The 17,949-nt window shown below is 42.6% G+C and overlaps 2 protein-coding genes across 5 annotated transcripts in view; one reads left to right on the plus strand and one right to left on the minus strand.

The window, feature by feature from the left end:
* proser2 (proline and serine rich 2) overlaps positions 1–967 on the minus strand; it is a 9,133-nt gene extending 8,166 nt beyond the window's left edge. The window contains exon 1 of the mRNA XM_020613327.1: positions 765–967. The gene's annotated coding sequence lies outside the window, so the exon portion shown is untranslated. The remainder of the gene's footprint in view (positions 1–764) is intronic.
* Positions 968–2,461: 1,494 nt separating this feature from the next.
* rab3ip (RAB3A interacting protein (rabin3)) lies at positions 2,462–16,162 on the plus strand. Of its 4 annotated transcripts, none has more exons than XM_020613337.1 (14): positions 2,462–2,656; positions 7,480–7,614; positions 8,558–8,674; positions 9,574–9,740; positions 10,140–10,311; positions 11,135–11,230; positions 13,031–13,108; positions 13,440–13,646; positions 14,431–14,559; positions 14,639–14,751; positions 14,874–14,897; positions 15,231–15,330; positions 15,446–15,515; positions 15,789–16,162. In XM_020613337.1, exons 3-14 carry the CDS (start codon positions 8,585–8,587, stop codon positions 15,869–15,871), a joined length of 1,329 nt encoding a protein of 442 aa, XP_020468993.1. In that variant the 5' UTR covers positions 2,462–2,656; positions 7,480–7,614; positions 8,558–8,584; the 3' UTR covers positions 15,872–16,162. The 4 variants fall into 4 exon arrangements, with proteins under 4 accessions (XP_020468993.1, XP_020468991.1, XP_020468994.1 ...); XM_020613335.1 differs by having other exon boundaries at positions 2,462–2,641; XM_020613338.1 differs by lacking the exon at positions 14,874–14,897 and having other exon boundaries at positions 2,464–2,641.
* The last annotated feature ends 1,787 nt before the right edge of the window (positions 16,163–17,949 follow it).

Consider the following 17,949-nt stretch of genomic DNA (forward strand, 5'->3'; position numbering starts at 1 on the left):
ACACTTGATGGACCAGTTACCCTGGAACAAGCAGAGCTGCAAAACAGGCTCCAGAAGCCGAAACCACTGAACCTTAAAACCAACACATTGCAACGCAGGGTTCAGAGGAAAGACAAATGTTCCATGTGGAGGTTGGAAACAAAAGAGAAAACAAAAGCTGGGATGCCAAGAAAAATATTTGAATGGCAATGCCAGTGTTTCTGCTTATGATAAGATAAGGTTTGAAATTTTATTCACAATATGCACATCACATCCAGAATCACTTAAGATACATTTGTTTTTATAATGACTTAATATTATACTTATGTACATGTATTTTGCTTTCTGCTATAGATAGTGTTTTGTCTTCTGGCTTCTAAAATATTACATTTAAACCATATGAAAAGGTAAAAACAACCTGGACTCAGAGCTCACAAAAATATGCTGATCACTTTTAAAGAGTGACAAACCAAAAAGGTTAGCGATGGACTGACTGCCATTATAAATTCACTTTAAAGTTTGTTCACACTGTGGAAAAAGAAAAGTACAATAATAATAAGATCATTTAAGTTATAAAATACTTTTTTTGCTCACACTACAGTATGTTACTCATAAATGTATTTTTCACAGATCTAATACATATTTTAATATGTATAAGTATCTGTAAGGATCATAGAAATAACATAGTGACTATCTTTGAGTTGCTGGAAATCCAAGCCACTTTTCGACTTCACATCTGGACAAAATGCGAGTAAATTCTGTAAATATTTTTACTCAGGACTTACCCAACTGCTCCGCAGGTCTGTCATCATATAGTTATATAGTAACGAGCCAATCGTTTTTTCTACAGATGTCTTTAAGAAGTCCGGTAGCTTTGCGCTCCTCTTGCGCTCTTAGTGAGCTCCGCGTGCGTAATGACACCACTGCGGCACATTACGCGCCAGTTTAAAGCACGAAGAAACTCCACCCGTGCATGTGCGTGTGTCTGGTTTCATTCAGGTGTGTTGGAAACATAGTGACACAGTGGAAAGTTATCACACGCCTGCCTTAGTTTCACCAGGATGGGTTCAGGAACGGTGGGACAGTTAAGCTTGGCCTTGTTTTGGCATTTGACTCGGTGGTAAATTTCACCAGGTTATGGAGAACAAAGGAGTAATGGAGTTTTTTTTTACCTCAAGGTGTTTAAATTTTTAATTCACCACAGGATCAAAATGATTCTCTCAGCACTGGATAAATCAAAAGCACAAGAAAATGGTTTAATCGGCAGTATAAGAGATATTTATTAAATTAAACCATTATCTCAGATTTAATCTAAAAAATTATTGTACTACAGAAACACAACGTACATCTTCTGCAAAACTGTATAAGTTTTAAGTGCACATAATCAATTACCCACAATAAAAGAATTGTCAAATCTTTAAACAATGTTTGTTGTACTGCTTTGTACAAAGAAATTGTGGCTAAAACATAAGAGAATGTGCTAAAATACTTGACAGTGAGTTAAAACTTGATGACTTAACATGGTGGGTTGGTTTGTTTGGGGCGCCCCTTGCTGGCCTCTGCCTGTTAGTTCATTCCCTCAGTCTGGTGGATATGTGATGTGTGGGGAGATTTAGAGTCCAAGTCTATATTCCTCGTTTGAGTCATAACTCAGTCTTATCTGAACAGACTGACATAACACACATATTGATATAGATGACAAAGAATCTGCAGAACTCACACGAGAACCATCATGTTTTAAATTTTTCTTTTAGTATCAATAGCTGTTTGTACATGGGAACACTGCAAACAAGAACTGCTAATAGCTAATACAGCTACTTGTAATGATACTAACTTGCTGATAACTTGCTGAAATGTAAATAAATATTACAAGAGCACGTTTCATGATTTTTACAGGTTCTTTTTTATTACATGCTGTTTTTTTTGGAGACCGGGTCTTCATGCTATTAAAAATCACCCTACGCCCTTTGCAAAATAAATTTGAGTGGGGTTTCAGTTGCTAGTCATTGCGAACACCCAGCTACAGTAAATCCAGTGGTGCAGTACAACAATCTGGGCACTGTATATATAGTATATTCAGTAGAGCCTCAGAGGAATCCTGTGCCTTTTAAAACAACCGTTGTCACACCTGTGCTTCAATCAACATGAATCTATGTACTGCTTATTAAAACAATCAGGTCCCAAGTATTTGCAATAAGTTGATGACAAAATATTATGATATGAAGGACCTAGTTATGTCACAATATTAAACCTTTCTCAAACACTGGTGGCAAACTGTGGTCCCAAAATAGAAGCTGTGACTGGGCCCTGGGTGGACTCCTAACTTTATTCCTCTCACTATGATGAGCCCAGTGCATTTATTTGGGGAATTTATAAAGTAAGTTTCACATTATATTCAAGAAACATACACAGGAGTTTTGCATTCTGCGCCTACGAACTTTTGTCACTGGGCTGCAGTGTAATCTTCCTATAGGCTGCCAGTATTGAAAGAAGCTGGTTATTTCCTAGTTGGTCAGTGGTACGTAAACGCACCTCCCCGTCAGTTGGAGTACCTTGGTCTCCGTCAATAATCGCCCCGGTGTAGGTTTGTTTGTCGGATTGTTTCGATACGTTACCCGGAGGAAGACCGACTGGGCCCGTCTGCCGTCCACACGGAGGCCCGGTGAGTCTCCAACCAGTGCGTTATTATCATATTTAACTGAGTTAATGGAACTTGCTTGGTTCGCTAGCTACCTGGTTTACATCATTAAGTGACATGCGCCTATTATCGGACAGTGAACCGTCTGCTGCTTAATTTCTCCCCTTTCTTGCAGCTAAGTAAACAGTCACTTTGACAGGCAATGTTTACGCATACGTTCATATGTTAGGGCACATTTTATGTTTGATGCATCACCGTATTTCCTATCAAATTTGTGGATTTAGCTAATCGTGGCCGGGCTTCGTGCAGGGGCCAATAATAGAAGCAGGATTCCCCTCTCATCAGTAATCGTCCAGTAACGTTATGCAAATAATGGTAATCTACTGACATAACATTTTGGAAGAGAACGAACCATGCGGTGTTTCTGTAGCTGTTTTGATGTTGTCAATTGGTTTATTCTGTTTTCCTGACTTAAGAGTCACCGCTCAAAGAAATGCTGAAATCTCCCCATTTAGTTAGCTGACGTTAGCTCGGCAGGCTAATGTAAATGCTAGCCAGATGTAGCAATGAAACCTAAGCTGACCTGCAGCGAAGCAACGCCGCTTTCATGCATCTTTAAAGCGGGGGCAGTGTCAGATAACGTCCGTTAGCCTTTTAGCCGTCTGCCCCCTGCTCAGTAGTTGTTAGCATGCTAGCCGCTCGTTAACGTCACACATGCTAGTTGCGGCTAACGCAGTGCTAACTTAAAGCTTCACCCTGAAACAGGTGCAGCCTTTTCATAACCAGTGGTGAAGAGTACATTTTGTCAATTACTGGACTTGAGTACAGGTCTGATGTACTTGTATTTTCAGTATTTTATGCTACTTTATACTTCTGCTCCGCTACACTTCAGAGGTATGGGAGGCAAGGCAAACCCAGACCCTCAGGGCCCCCCAAACCCCCGTTTACGCCACACCATTAATCGTTTGATTCATTGGAAATTAGTTAGAAACCTCCACTGAAGTAGAAACCAGCTGTGAAAAGTCCTCCATTTGGTAATCCGGTCTTTTAGTGGACTGAAAACTGGTTAAAATCTAGTTGTAGGTTCCATATGTGTTTAGTTTGTATGGTTTTTATTAGCTGTAAAGTATGAGCTTTATCCGATTGTTCCAGGTTTTTGTTTGCTTTTCAAGTGATTAACTCACATAAACCATAGGACAGGACATTTTATCACAGGAGTACTGCATTGTATCACAGGAGTACTGCATTATATCACAGGAGTACTGCATTACATTGTCAGTAGACCTGCTGTATTGACGTGAAACTCTTTCTCAAGTAGTTTATTTCTACACCAGTAGGGCTTGTTGGTTGTGAATGGGTCACTGTAGGTTCTGGCTAATTGTGATGGAATATTTACAAGCCATATAATAAATAAATAAATTAACAGGGTATCTGCAGGTAAATGCAGGACATTTACTTGTGATGCAGCATTTTTACAGTGTGGTATTAGTACTTCTTTGATCACTGTCCATAGTGTCTGAGTCATGAGCAGTATTGGACTCGAGGTTTGACTTCAGTCCTAAACATGATGCTGACACTGTAAACAGCTCCAGCAGGCTGTACATGTATGTTCAGCTTACATGTGAAATCGTGTGGTCACTGTAAGCTCGGTTATATGTGTCACATACGCTGCAGGTCTGGAGCAAAGCTCGAACAAACGTTTAGTGTCTTTAATACTCAGTTTTATCAAGACTGTCTTTTTAAAAAATGTCTTTGCAGAAGCCTTTATTGCTCTAAATGAGTTTCTATTTCATCGCCGCACAAATGTTGAAAACTTTAAATGTAAATTACAATCAAGACTCATAAGAAAAATTAAATAGAATAGACAAGGACAATAAAAAGGTAAATAAAAAAATACTTTAAATTACTGCTGCAGCTAACGATCGGTTTTATTACTGATTATTCTGCAAACGTTTTTCTTGATAAATCGAATACTTGTTTTCTCCATTAAAAATCAGTAATGAGAAATTGCCACAGTTTCCCAGGCAACTTCTTCAAATGTCTTGTTTTGCAAAACTCTGATATTCAGTTTACAGTGTACAGCAAAGAAAAGCATTAAGTCAGCACATGTCAGAACCAGGATTTGCAGCTGTTAGTGTCAACGCACGGAATGAACTGTTACCTGGTGGTCCAAGTAACTGGATCCATACCCAGTGTCCCTCAGCGTGTCTGGTTACCACGGGCTCTCCAGGTGTGGTCTCCATGGAGACAAGTACAGGGGGAGATGAAGGTTTGGTTCATTTTAAGTTGGAGGTAGTTTTACCTGGCTTTGAGTATGATGCTGTCGCATGTTGTCAGTTTTCCTACATGTGGAGAAAAAAATCTCGAAGTGGCATGTGAACGGTGTTTATGACTCCGGTATCAAACCAGCGACACCAGCTCTGCTGTCAGGGGCTTGATATTTTAATTTCTTGGTTTTCTGCTTAGCAGCTACTTAACAGTTTCCGTTCAATCTGCTAACTGACCTAATGGTGAAATTATGGTGAAATATTGAGCAATTAGGCCCTCAAATGTCAGATTGTCCTTGAATGCACCACCAGGCCCTGCTGTCAGCTGCTCCCACACAACAGTGGAGCCTCCACCAAAACATACTGGTTGATCCAGAGAAAACCAGGAGTCAGCTGTTTTGGTAGTGGAGTGAAAATACCAGAGTTTGATGCTTTTCTTCAGCATATTTACACAGTACATTGAATTTCTGTTGGTGGTGTTCAAATGAATGAGCAATTTGTATTAGGGGTGCAAATAATGATTTTATTAGCGAAACATTTGCCTCTCATCACTTTGATTAATCTTTTTTTTTCTATAAAATGTCTGAAAAGGGGGAACAAAGTGACATCTGTAAATGTTTTGTTTGTCTAAACCAAACCAGAGATTCAGTTTAATGACTTTAAAACAGAAAAGACAAAAACACATCACCTTGGAAATGTTTACAGGCATTTTTCAGCATTTTCTGAAATGATTAATCGATAAACCATAAGCACAACCAGCTGATTAATGGATCATTAGTTGCAGGCCTAAACTGGAATCAGTACAAACTGTGATGGGTTAATCACCCAAACCAGCTTAGTATCTTTATAATCCTTGCATTTTATTGGTTGAAACCATCTTAGGTCTGTCTGTAGACACTTATTAACAGAAGCTGGGAGTTGATGATCCTGCCATAAAACCACATGGACCTTGTTCTTCACTGGAAGGTTTTCTGAGCCACACCGCTTTCATTTGCCTTCAGGAGTAAGTCGCTGAACTCGGCTTCAGTAAATATGCTCAGTGGGGGACACACCCACTTAATACACACTCCTGCAGAAACACACCGGGCTGAGCAGGTGGGATCCTCCCTGCTGAGCTGACACACACAGAGAAACAAAGAGTCACAAGTTATTTTAAGAACATGATGGAGGGATGGAGCTCTGGTATGAAAATAGGCTCGATACTTAATTGTGTGTGGCCGACCCAGAAAGTCAAACCAGTCCAGTGTGGCTTCACAGACCTGCTGGAGGTGGAGGAAGGAGGAGGGCCGTGCTGGGTGTAGAACCTCCATACTCACGAGCACAGACTAGGAAATAACTTTAAATGCAGCTCTGTGGCTCTGTCTCCTAGATTTTGTCCATTCATTCACTATTTCATGCATATAATGGTTTCTTTTGGGTCCTTTGTTATGAAAGAACCCAACGATCCTGCACACTGTCACTTATAGTTTACACAGTGACCTGTGGGCACACCCCCTCCCCACCAACACTATCAGACGCCACGGCCAGAGTTCAGCTTCACCCATTATTGATTGATCTGCCAATCTTTTTTTGATGACTTGTTTCATCTATAAAATGTCAGTGTGAGATGCAGCTCCCACAGCCCGAGGACACGTCTCCAGATATCGACCAACTGTCAAAACCCACAGACGTTTAATTACTATAGAGACAGAACAGCAGCAAGTGGAGCAGCTGGATTAATGAACTGTTTCATAAATGAACACAGGTTGTTTCTGTTTGTGATTTCATCAGATTCCAGATTTTTCTATAGTTCAGGTTTTTTTTAGGCTACATGTTTCCAAAACAGGGCCCATACAGTCACCAGCCACTTTATTAGGTACACCTGTACAGCTGTATGCACTTCAGTGCAACACGTCGGCCTTAACATCTGTGTTTATGAAGCTCAGCATGTTTCAGTTTTTGGTGAAATGATATGTTTATTATCGAGGTCACAGTTAAAGGTGGTGTTGTACTGGACTACCTTATATTCAGAGGTGTTCCTAATATTCTGGCCATTTCATGTATGTAACCGGGAAGGACAAAATATATAGACACCTCTGAATATAAGGTAGTCCAGTACAACACCACCTTTAACTGTGACCTCGATAATAAACATAGAATTGAATGTATACATTTCACCAAAAACTGAAACCTTGAGCTTCAAAAAGACAGATGTTAAGGCCGACAGTGAAGTGTGTACAGTTAACTGGCAGGTGATTGTATGTGTGTACTCTGTATATATGTGTTGCTCATAATTCTTATTGAAACTGATTTTTTTTTTTTTTAACTTTTAGTGCAATATGTTTAACAGGTTTGTTTTTCAGTTGTAGCTCTCTGTTCACCAGTAAACCAACTTACTTAACCTTTATTTTACAAAGAAGTCAAGTTGAGCTGGCATCCACCAGAGCAGCTGTTTGTGTTAACGTCATTAAACACTGACGTCTGTAAGAACTTTACAGTTTGAGTACTAGTTATCAATAGTTAATTATGGCACTGGCAATATATTGAAACAAAAGAGAGTAAAAACACTTGCTCTTCCTGTGTGTGTGTGTGTGTCTCTCTCTCTCTCTCTCACAGGTGAAGGACTGCCTGTCGGCCTGTTTGCCACTTGTTCACCTGTCGACCATCCCGGTTCTCACCCACTGTTTGTCTGACGAATGCGTGAGTGACTGCGATCGTCCTCCCGGCCTCTCTGTCCACAGCTGCGTTATGGTACGACAAACAAGCGCACACCTTCAGAATAAGACTGAAGTGAAGCGCTGTTAGTTTCCATCCACCAGGCTTTCACTGACTGCTGCTGCTATGAAAACATCAATGGATGTGACGTTGTTACACACACTGTTCGACCGTACTGTCAAAGAACACCCAGCATTAAAGAGCAACTGAGGCACAGTGTAGGGCGGTCTTTGGAGTGTTGTGTTCACCTGCCTTCATAACAGTTGAACGGTGCGGTAAAGCTGTGGAGAACGGATGTCCACATTTATTGCAGTCAAAAGTCGGCTGGTTTAACTGGGTTCTGTTTGGGCTCCTGGAGACCCGGGGGCCTCTTTAACAGATCAGAAAACATTTAACATGGTTTTACTTGGTATGTTTCCATTTATTTATTAGTCTTTGTGTGTCAGATACATGGTATTAACTATAGTATTGATCAGACTCTGAGAGCTTTGGTCCAAGGTGGTTGATATGTAGTAAAGCAGGGGAAACAGACGTGTGTGATGTGTGCAGTGGCCTCTACTCTCCAGATGCTCCACTAGTCATCTCTGTTATTAGTCTGTCGAGCAGTTTATAGAAAAACTAGGGTGTCCGTATTTTCACAATGAGAACATGTCACAGTGTGTTTCAGAACAAAAGTGGAGCTCTGTGGCGCAGAGACCAGACAGACCAGTCCTTGGAGACACAAACACTTCATTGTTGCTCTGGTCTTTTCATGCGATTTGTCGACAATAACAAAAGACTAAAATGATTGCCGTTCGTACTCTGCGAGAGGTAGACTGTTCGGTGGTTGTACACACCACTACACCGCTGATATATCTGAAACAAAGGTGGAGTTCCTTACACCTCAAAACAAGACTGCAGGCAGCTTTCAGGCTTGCATGACTCTGTCTGGAACATTTTAAAGTGGAATAATCTTAACAGCTGTGTGTGTTTTCTGCAGACTGTATGATGTCTGAGAGCAGCTGCTATGGCCTGCAGCAGCAGTCAGAGCAATGCCGAAACTCTGGAGGGGTTCCATGAGGTGAACTTAGCCTCACCCACCACACCTGACCTTCAGGTAGGTCAAAGGTCAAACCGCATGCAGGCGGGCTTCCATTTTGCAGCGTATTGTAGTGTGTTTGCAGACTATCACTGAGTGAGGTTGGTGGGTTTAGCCCAGGTGTTTTGGCAGTATGAAACTGGCTCACTTTTAAATTCACACTGAGCTGGTCTAAATAAAAACAGACAAGAGGCTCTTCGTGCATGAAAGCCAGAGATCAGCTTTGGATTACAAACACATTGCTCCAAACAGGATTTAAATCACAGAAGGAGCAGCTAGTTCACAGGAAACCAGGCGGTTACTGGGGCTGAAACGTGACTCACATATGGACCAGAGCAGATACTGTCACCCCACCTCCTCTGGGAAGTGACTTCTAGTCTGCGTGGGGCTTTAACCTTACATTTAATATGTAGGCGTTGTTCCTAGCATGTCTATACTAGATATGTGATTACATTACATTATGTGCATTTGACAAGACAGTATCTTTTTTTCTTTTGCTGCCACAACAACTAGGTTTGCCCTACTCCACTCCTGGTGCTGATGATGGTGCTTGTAGTTAGGACAACTGTCCCATTGTTGATACGTGTGCTCAGGTTGGAGGGTTTAGTTGCAGCCAGTTTCATATGTCTTTCACTTTAATATCTAGAAGTATGTTAAAGGATTTGTCTGGGATGCTGCCGAGGTATCACATGACCAAAGAGCCTCTATAAAAAATGTCATTGTTTCTTTAGAGATCTCTTGTCAATGTGGGGGAAAGAAAAATCAGTCAAAGCCCAGAAAATATGGACATGATCAGCCATTTTTTAAACATCCTTGTCCCTGCTAATCCTATAAGTCTCTGATGAGCCTTCAGTTGTCTTTCCCTGATGGCCGTAACTTTCAGCAGCTTTAGCAGCCCCCTGTGTGTCGTCCCGCAGAACCAAGCGGAGCAGCGCCCGCCCGCCGGTCACAGCACCCCGCCCACCTCTCTGTACCGCACCCACTCTCTGGGAGCGCCCTCTACTGGCCTCCCCACCTCCCTGCGGGCCGACCAGCTCCCCACACAGCCGGTGTACTCAGCACCGCGGCACAGCCACAATGGAAGGTAAAGGACCCTGATCCAAATGCCCGACCTTTGACCTGAGCCCCTGCAGACTTTGATAATGTGTTTTCCAAGTGGCTCTTAACAGTAATGACATTTGTTACTTAAATGTGCAGACGCTGCTGTTTTCTTTAAATTCTGTTTATTAGCAACACTAGTGCCGCAGAGGCGACAATTTTTATCTGTTGGATGGATTCCTATGGAGTCTGGTACAGATCCAAATGTCCTTGGATCCAAATAATAATATCCAACCCCTGATTTGTTGTTCTTCCACTGCCAACAACACGGGCCTCCCTCTCCTTATTTTGTGTGCTGATGTGAAAACACTGGCTGTCAGTGACATGTTTGTAGACATTTTTTTCTCACCAGTAATCCTGTTGTTTCCATGGTACTGGTGCACAGTGTGCCAGGCATGGAGACGGAGTCTGCCGAGGGCAACTTCCTCTCTGGAGAGGACGGCGAGGAGTCCTGCGCTCTGAGCGAGAGCCTGTCGCGGCTTCGCAGCCCGTCAGTGATGGAGGTCCGAGAAAAGGGATACGAGAGGCTGAAGGAGGAGCTGGCCAAGGCCCAGAGAGCAACACTAGTACACACACACACACACACAGACACACACACACACGTCGCTCTCTGACATAAAGCGTGCCCTGAAGCCCTCACCACCACAGCTAAGTACCTAAGCCCTATCCCAGCTTAAACCTTAGTCTACCTTTAACCCCAAGACCAAGTCTTAAAAGTCAGACAGCCCTTAAAAGGCCCAGGTGCCCTCACAGTGCCAGTATGTCCATATAACTGTGGTACTGAACCAAAATGTCCACACGACCATAGAAATACTTGCTAATTCTGTCTCAGGTCTTAACTTGGAAACGCTAGAATGAAACCTTCGGTGTGAGTCAGACTTCACTGAATCTCTCATTACAGACTGACATGTCATTTTCCATATTTAATTTAAACGTATTTTAAATTATTTTTGACATATTTATCATTTCAAGCCCCTTTCAGACATGCAGCCTCTTTAATCTGTCTCGCTTTGCGGTGCAGCACTGTAGTGCAGTTCGATAGCAGCAGTCTCTGAAATGATCACACAGTTGAATCAACACCTCTGTGAAACAGTTTGAACACAGCTTGAACATGATCTCCCTCATGAAGGAGGATTTATTGCAGGGCTGCATTAGTGTTAGCTAGGGGTACCTAATAAAGTGCCAACCGAGCGTATGATGTTATGTGTCCATGTCTGAAAAGGGCTCAGGATGGAGATGATGATTTAGTCCTCAAACACATTTCACTGATTTTCATTTCTTCATGTTTGTTTTTGTTGTTGCCGTGCTATGATTTGACTTTCATGTGTTCATTTGGCGGCTGTTTTTCTGTTTGTGTGTGTGTGTGTGTGTGTGTGGAAGGAGCTGCTGTTGAAGGATGAGGAGTGTGAGAGGTTATCTAAGATCAGAGACCAGCTCGGCCTGGAGCTGGAGGAGCTCACCGCCAGTCTCTTTCAGGTCGGTCCACCTCTCTTCCCCCTGTCCGTCTCTGCTTCCTGTTTCCTGTTCCCTTTCTCCTGAGGCAGTGGCCAGACAGAAAAAATGACATTGATTGACATGGGACGTGTTTCTCCCTGTTCTTTGGCAGCAGAAATGTGACAGCCATGTAAAGTCTTTTAAAGACTTTTAACCTTTTCGTTTTCCACGCTGAACTGTACTGTAGGACCAACGATGGCATCGAAACAATCTCATGCACACACAACTGATGGGAGACAAATGGAAGCGTAGCGACTGTGAGCACACCTGCCTGCCTCACATCGGTCTGGTCAGCCAACAAAAACCAACAAGCAGTAGCTGGCTGTTCGCCAAAAGAAAAATGTGTCTCATGGAGACAACAACTTCCCGTTTCATTGTGCAGTGCAGCTCTGCAGCCAGTTGTCAGGTTCTTTTACTTGTGTCCACGGGCCTTGTTTGTCCTGCGTTAATCACGCCACACTGCAACCACCAGTCTTTCTGTTGCGGCCTCACAGCTGGGATAATGTGCTGACTTGTGTGGTTATGGTCCTGCTTGATGGCATGGCCGACTGCAGCCGGTTAGGGCCCCTGTGACCTGTGGACACTCAAACAACCTATCATCCAGCTGACAGCTCAGCGTGTGTGTGTGCTGGTGTCCGTGGAGGCAGCTCTGCCCCTCAGTGTTTCTTTGTTCAATTGTTGAACTGAATCTCTGTGGGTTGGAGTTTAGTTTTTAATGATTTCACCAGAGCTTTTTATTCTTCACATTGTTTTTCCTTGTCAAAGCTGGGTGTAAAGTGATTCTTTTTATTTATCATTTAACTTCATAGACAGAAAACCCTAAACCAGATCAAGCCCCCTCCTGCCTGTAAACCAGCCTCAGTCCACCTGCACACACAGGTACTGTGCAGGTGGACTGTTTCAGCTGCTGCAGTTCCTCTGTGGATTCAGGCTGAGTCGGTGTCTGTATGTGATCCCAGCCTGACTCCATGAGGTGGAGCTCAGGGCTCTTTTTGGGGGCAGACCCTCTGCTGCAGAACCCCTTGTTCTTCAGGTCTCTAAACTGAGTTCATCTGTTTGAGCTCAGTGTGAGGCTGCAGCATGAGTTGAGACTGGCCTCTCTGACCGTACTGATGGAGAAGAATTGAAACATCTAAAGTGCCTGAAATGTTTGCACGAGTACTGTGTGGCTTTGACTGGTTGAAGTCTCCAGTGTTATTCTTCTGGTAGAGGTGAGGGATGGCACAGTGTGGTTTCAGCTGGACTTTTTCTTGTTATCTCAGTACATTCACACCAGTTTCAGCAGCTGCATTTGGATTCAGGTTCCAGACGAGTTAGGTCACATCACAAACTCTAGTCCTACTCTCAGAGGCGCTGATCGAACTCATCTCCAGTCGGCAAAACAGTCTGTCACAAGAGCACCCAACGTTTTTTGAGTTGCCCGGCAAATTTCTTGCTCTGCTGTTGGAGTTCAGGGAGAGGAGCTAATTTGTTTGGCCGGCTTCAACACCTGTCTTTTCACATTCCTCGTTCTCACCTCACGCTTCCTGTTTCTCCTAGGAGGTGCTGGGATTCTGTGTGTGTGTGTGTGTGTGTGTGTGTGTGTGTGCGTACTTTCTTTAGCCTGTATACAGAAAAAGCAGTGTCACTGGGAGTCTTTACTTTCTGTTACTCTTGTTCTTTTATGTGCTGCTGTAGATGCTGCCTCACTCTTAAAATGAAAACTAAATCTCAACACAAACCTTACGAGTGAGGAAAATTGAAAAGAATATTAAGTATTGTATGGATATGTGTGTTTTCCAGGAGGCCCACAAAATGGTCCAAGAAGCCAATGTCAAACAGGCAAATGCTGAAAAACAACTGAAGGAAGCTCTGGGCAAGGTAATAACACTGAGTACTCGCACAGTGTTCATGTTACTGAACATAAACGGTAGCTGTAGTTATTGTTTAGGCCACCTGACTGACCTCTGGGCGTTTACCTACCTTCTAAACAACAGTTTGTTCGTATCGGTATCAGAGTTGGTTGCTCAAAGTCACATCACGAGCATGATTCCTCATAGTGATCCTGAAATGGCCCCAGAGCTCACAGTCGCCGCTCCCTAATTTAAGCTAGTTGATAAAATGCTTTTACTTGTAGAAACCAGAAAGTGTCACTCAGTGAAGTTTGGTTTAATGCTCTGCACCGTGGTTCTGTATGTCTCCTGCTCTTCAGATCGACGTCCTCCAGGCGGAGGTCCAGGCCCTGAAGACGCTGGTGCTCTCCTCCCCCACCTCCCCTGTGGGTGAACTCCCCTCTGCAGGAGGCGTGAAGACCCCCTTCAGGAAGGGCCACAGCAGAAACAAGAGCACCTCCTCTGCCATCTTGGGGACGCAGCCCGACCTGTCGGCCACGGAGCCCATCATCCGCGAGTGTAGAGAGGTAGGAGCACTGGCATGTATCTCTGTAGATGATGAGTTGATGCCAGAGAGGAACAGCTGGGAATATTCTGCAGGCTGGATAAAGTGCTGGTGACACGGCTCTGACAGGAGCACTGGCTGACTCATTCTAAATCGAAGAAGATGGGGGGGACGGTCTTAAATTTCATTTGCAGAGGTGTTAAATATTTTGACCTTTTAATTAATTTTTTAAAAATGTAATTTATCCAGTTATGTCCATATTCTGATTTTTATCCAGAGCCAGGTTGCATTAAATGACTAAAGACCTGAATTAGGAATACAATGATTATTGAATTGGTCAACAGAAAAAAATAATGAACAATCATTTCAGTAATTTTCAAACAAGACTAGTGAAAAAATTGCAAACTTTTTTACAACAGTTCCTCAGACGTGAGGATATTCTGCTTTTTCCAGTCATGTATCACAGTAAAGTGAATATCTGTGGGGTTGGAGCTGTTGGTGGACCGAGGGGCTTTTTTTTTTGTTTCGGTTTTGTCATTTCATCAAAAAAAAAGCCAGGCAGATTAATCGATAATGAGAATAATTGTACATTATTGGTATTATTGGGTAATAACAAATGTAAATAAACTGACCATTTCACATCACACTTGGTAAAGAATTCTTGTTCCTATTGGTTTTTATACATCTGTCATTGGTTGGTATGACGGTGACACGGGTATTAAATTGGCTTCTAGGTGGGATTGAAATGTCTCATCTTTGCAGAAACCCCCTGTATATGGTGTTAACTGGTTTTGTTGGACACGCAGGTGGACAGTCAGCTGTTCAGTGAGTTCAAGGCATGGAAGGAGGAGCCGACGCTCGACCGGAGTTGCTGCTTCCTGGAGAGAGTTTACCATGAGGACATCTACCCCTGCCTGACCTTCAGCAAGAGCGAGGTACAGAGATGCAGACAAGGTGCTGCTGCTGTCCCATACCGCCGTCCACTGTCACTCAGTGCTCTCTCCTGTCCCTCAGCTGGGTTCGGCCATCTTGGAAGCCGTGGAGCAGAACACACTTAGTGTGGAGCCGGTCGGTTTCCAGCCGCTGCCTGTGGTCAAAGCCTCGGCGGTGGAGTGCGGAGGACCAAAGTGAGACTCCACACACACACACACACACACACACACACACACACACAGACTTTTTCTCCTCTTCATCAAGCTTACATTCCTTCATCACCATCTCTCCATCTTCCCTCAATTTCCTCCTCTAGTGGACGAAGCACTGAGCTCATCACGTAAGTCTGTCTATCGCTTTCTGTCCCATCAGCATCTCCTAATCTCTTCTGAGTTGCTTCTCTACCCTGCCTGGTGCTTCCAAACACCTCTGCTAAATCACAACATTCCTACTTTCAGTCCTTCCTTCCTCCTGTCCAGGGTTATCAGAGAGATCCCAATGAGACAGACACAGTCATCCCTTTCTCCTTCCTTTCTTTTCACCCCTCCTTGCTTCCTCCTCCAAGCCTTAGTATTAGTCCGGTATAGTTTTTATTAGATAGTTGTGGCAGCTTTTGGACAATTTCACTTTTCTTCCCGTTGAAACAAAATAAACGTGTGTCTGTATTTGACAGAAAATGTGCCCTCAGCGGTCAGACCAAAAGCTGTAAGCACAGAATCAAGTTTGGAGATTCATCCAGCTACTACTACGTGTCTCCTTACTGTAGATACAGAGTGAGTATGAGCACACACACACAAACACAACAGTGTTTGCTCACACACTGAGACGTCTGCAGGACAGAAGCAACAAGCAATAGAATAAACAGTGTTTGTCTCCGTCTTTTCCCAGATCACAGCAGTGTGTAACTTCTTCACCTACATTCGCTACATCCACCAAGGGCTGGTCAAGCAGCAGGATGGTGAGAGACACATTAACAATTTAACACCAAAGAGGAAAGTCAGACTGACCGATGCCAGTCTCCTGTTGTAAATATCACTTAGCTCCTCTGCTTTTATTGGTTCAGTTAACATCGGTGTAAGTGTGCACGTTTACAGCCATTAGATTCAAAGAAACAATTCGTTGAAACTGGTTGTATTAAGTAGCATTTTATGTGTAAGTACAGTAGCTGAGTAAATGTACTTATGTTCCAAAGCTGAGGACAGTGTGATCATTGTGTGACCTGTTTTCTCAGCGGAGCAGATGTTCTGGGAGGTGATGCAGCTCCGCAGGGAAATGTCCCTCGCCAAACTTGGCTACTACAAAGACCAGCTGTGAAGGACGGACAGACGGCCTCTCCCTCCAATCACAGTAGACTCTGTCCTGGTCCCGGTTCTCCTCCTCTCAGCCTGTCATTTCAGGAACCCCCCACCTTACGTTTTCCCTTCATGTGAGTGTGAGAGAATAGCTGTGATTGTTTTCAATCATCACAAAAAAGACTGAGCGACTAGTGATGTCTGGTGTCGTTACTGGTCTGGAGCGTTACTGGGTTTCTGGTGAGTCTGAATCCAACATATATTTCCTGTATGGACATGTAGCACTGATACATAGATGACTGGCATGAAAGAAGCAACTATTGAAACATGTTGGTATGTAAACCCCTCTGAGGAGCTTTGCCCTCTCCCTCCCAAAACGGTGTAACAGGCTGCAAAGCCTCAGTCGGGTATCACCAATATTCTGTATGGAGGAAACAAATCAAATTTAAAAAGAAGTAGTCTTTAGTCTCATGACTTTTACCACAAATTTAAGTTTCAAAACGGACTTGATTCTCAAAATATTCACTTGTATAAAAATTACAAATGGGTTCAAACACATTGACTTGGTCTTTATTTGTGAAAAACCAAAATGGATTTATGATCAAAATACTTTAGAAAATAGTTTTCCTCACTTTATCTCAAAATTCTGACTCTGACCTTTTTTCTTGAAACCATCTTCTCAAAATATTTACTCATCAGATCAGACTTTTTTTTTTCTCAATTACAACTGTACCCTGGAAGTATTTTGCTGAGGATATGACAGTTTTCAGAATAGACCTTTTTTACATGTCAGTTCTTTCCCTGAACTAGAACTAGTCTCTAACCGTGGCCCAGTTTCTCTGCCTGAACTGAAACCTCCAGTGCTCCTCCAACTCAGTGACAGAAAGGTATCGATTATGTGCAGTCAAGTTTCAAAGCTAATAGTAGGTTGTGCTAAATCAGAACAATTGTTTAAAATGATCAGGAAACTGTGTATGAACTTGTTTAATTTATGTGGAAACAAATTAACGAGGTCTGGAAAACTCTTCCACGATTTAATGAAGTATAGTTGGAAGCAAAGATAATCAGATGATCATGAGTACAAACACTACACCTCCATCTAGTCTGAATGGAGCATAAACATGTCTTTTCAATACTATTTTTTTGAGTTTATCAAGTTCTTTTGTTGGTGAAAATTCAGGAGAGTTGTGTTAAAGGAAGAGCTGAACACTACATGATGTTTGACATATTATGGGGAATTTTCCTTTAACAGCTTGTGGTATTTGTTTTCCATTGTATTTAATCAATCAGGAACCTTGTAGATAAAGTGTGTGTGTGTGTGTGTGTGAGTGCTGAGTGTGTGTGCCTGGTGTTCTGTATACTTTAATTTAAACCTTTGCATCTCTCTCTCCTGCTCAAAGTCAGTGTCACTCTCCTGGTTTGGTTTAGTGCCTTTTCTCTCAGACACTCTGAAATAAAAACAGTAATACCTCTGGAACATGGCCGCTCTCCGTAGTCTGTTTCCCATCACGCACACTGAAATGAGATGAGGTCAAATGCACAACAGCCAGGTGAGAGAGACAGGTGTGAGCACTCAACATTTCTCTTGGGTTAATTAGCATTAGGCTTAATCAGTATTTGTTGACCCACCAAGTGTTTCTCAGACAATGCTTCAACCCTGGTTTAAAGTTCTGCTTCTCCTTTTGTGGTCATTTTGTCTTTGATTTGATTTGATTTATTCTTTCAAGCATGTAAAACAGTTGAAATGACAACACACATAATTTTACACATAATCCAATATCAATTTGCTTATACCTAGTACATGCTTGAATGGAGTAGGAAGAAGTCAGACTTATCCAGTCCTACCCCATGACATCATCTTACCATCATTGGTTTGCAAGCTGTAAATGATTCACTTCTACGCACACAAGTATTATACAAACAAACAAAAAAAAAGACGACAGTGTTAACATTCTTACATCACACAAGTATTATACTAAAGAATTATTACAGAGTGTTAACATTCATACACCACACCCACAATGTTCCACCTAATTAATCATTGAGCTTATTCTTGCATATATCTTGATTGACACATACCTTTATATTTATGTTTAAACT

The sequence above is a fragment of the Monopterus albus genome, unplaced genomic scaffold (genome assembly GCF_001952655.1).
Source record: "Monopterus albus unplaced genomic scaffold, M_albus_1.0 scaffold132.1, whole genome shotgun sequence".
Classification (NCBI taxonomy): domain Eukaryota; kingdom Metazoa; phylum Chordata; class Actinopteri; order Synbranchiformes; family Synbranchidae; genus Monopterus; species Monopterus albus.

Excerpts from the sequence above, each read along its gene's own strand:
- rab3ip (XM_020613337.1), top strand. The coding sequence starts at position 8,585 with ATGGCCTGCAGCAGCAGTCAGAGCAATGCCGAAACTCTGGAGGGGTTC. Across the intron at positions 13,109-13,439 it reads TGAAGGAAGCTCTGGGCAAG|ATCGACGTCCTCCAGGCGGA; the intron begins GTAATAACACTG and ends CCTGCTCTTCAG. Across the intron at positions 14,560-14,638 it reads TGACCTTCAGCAAGAGCGAG|CTGGGTTCGGCCATCTTGGA; the intron begins GTACAGAGATGC and ends CCTGTCCCTCAG.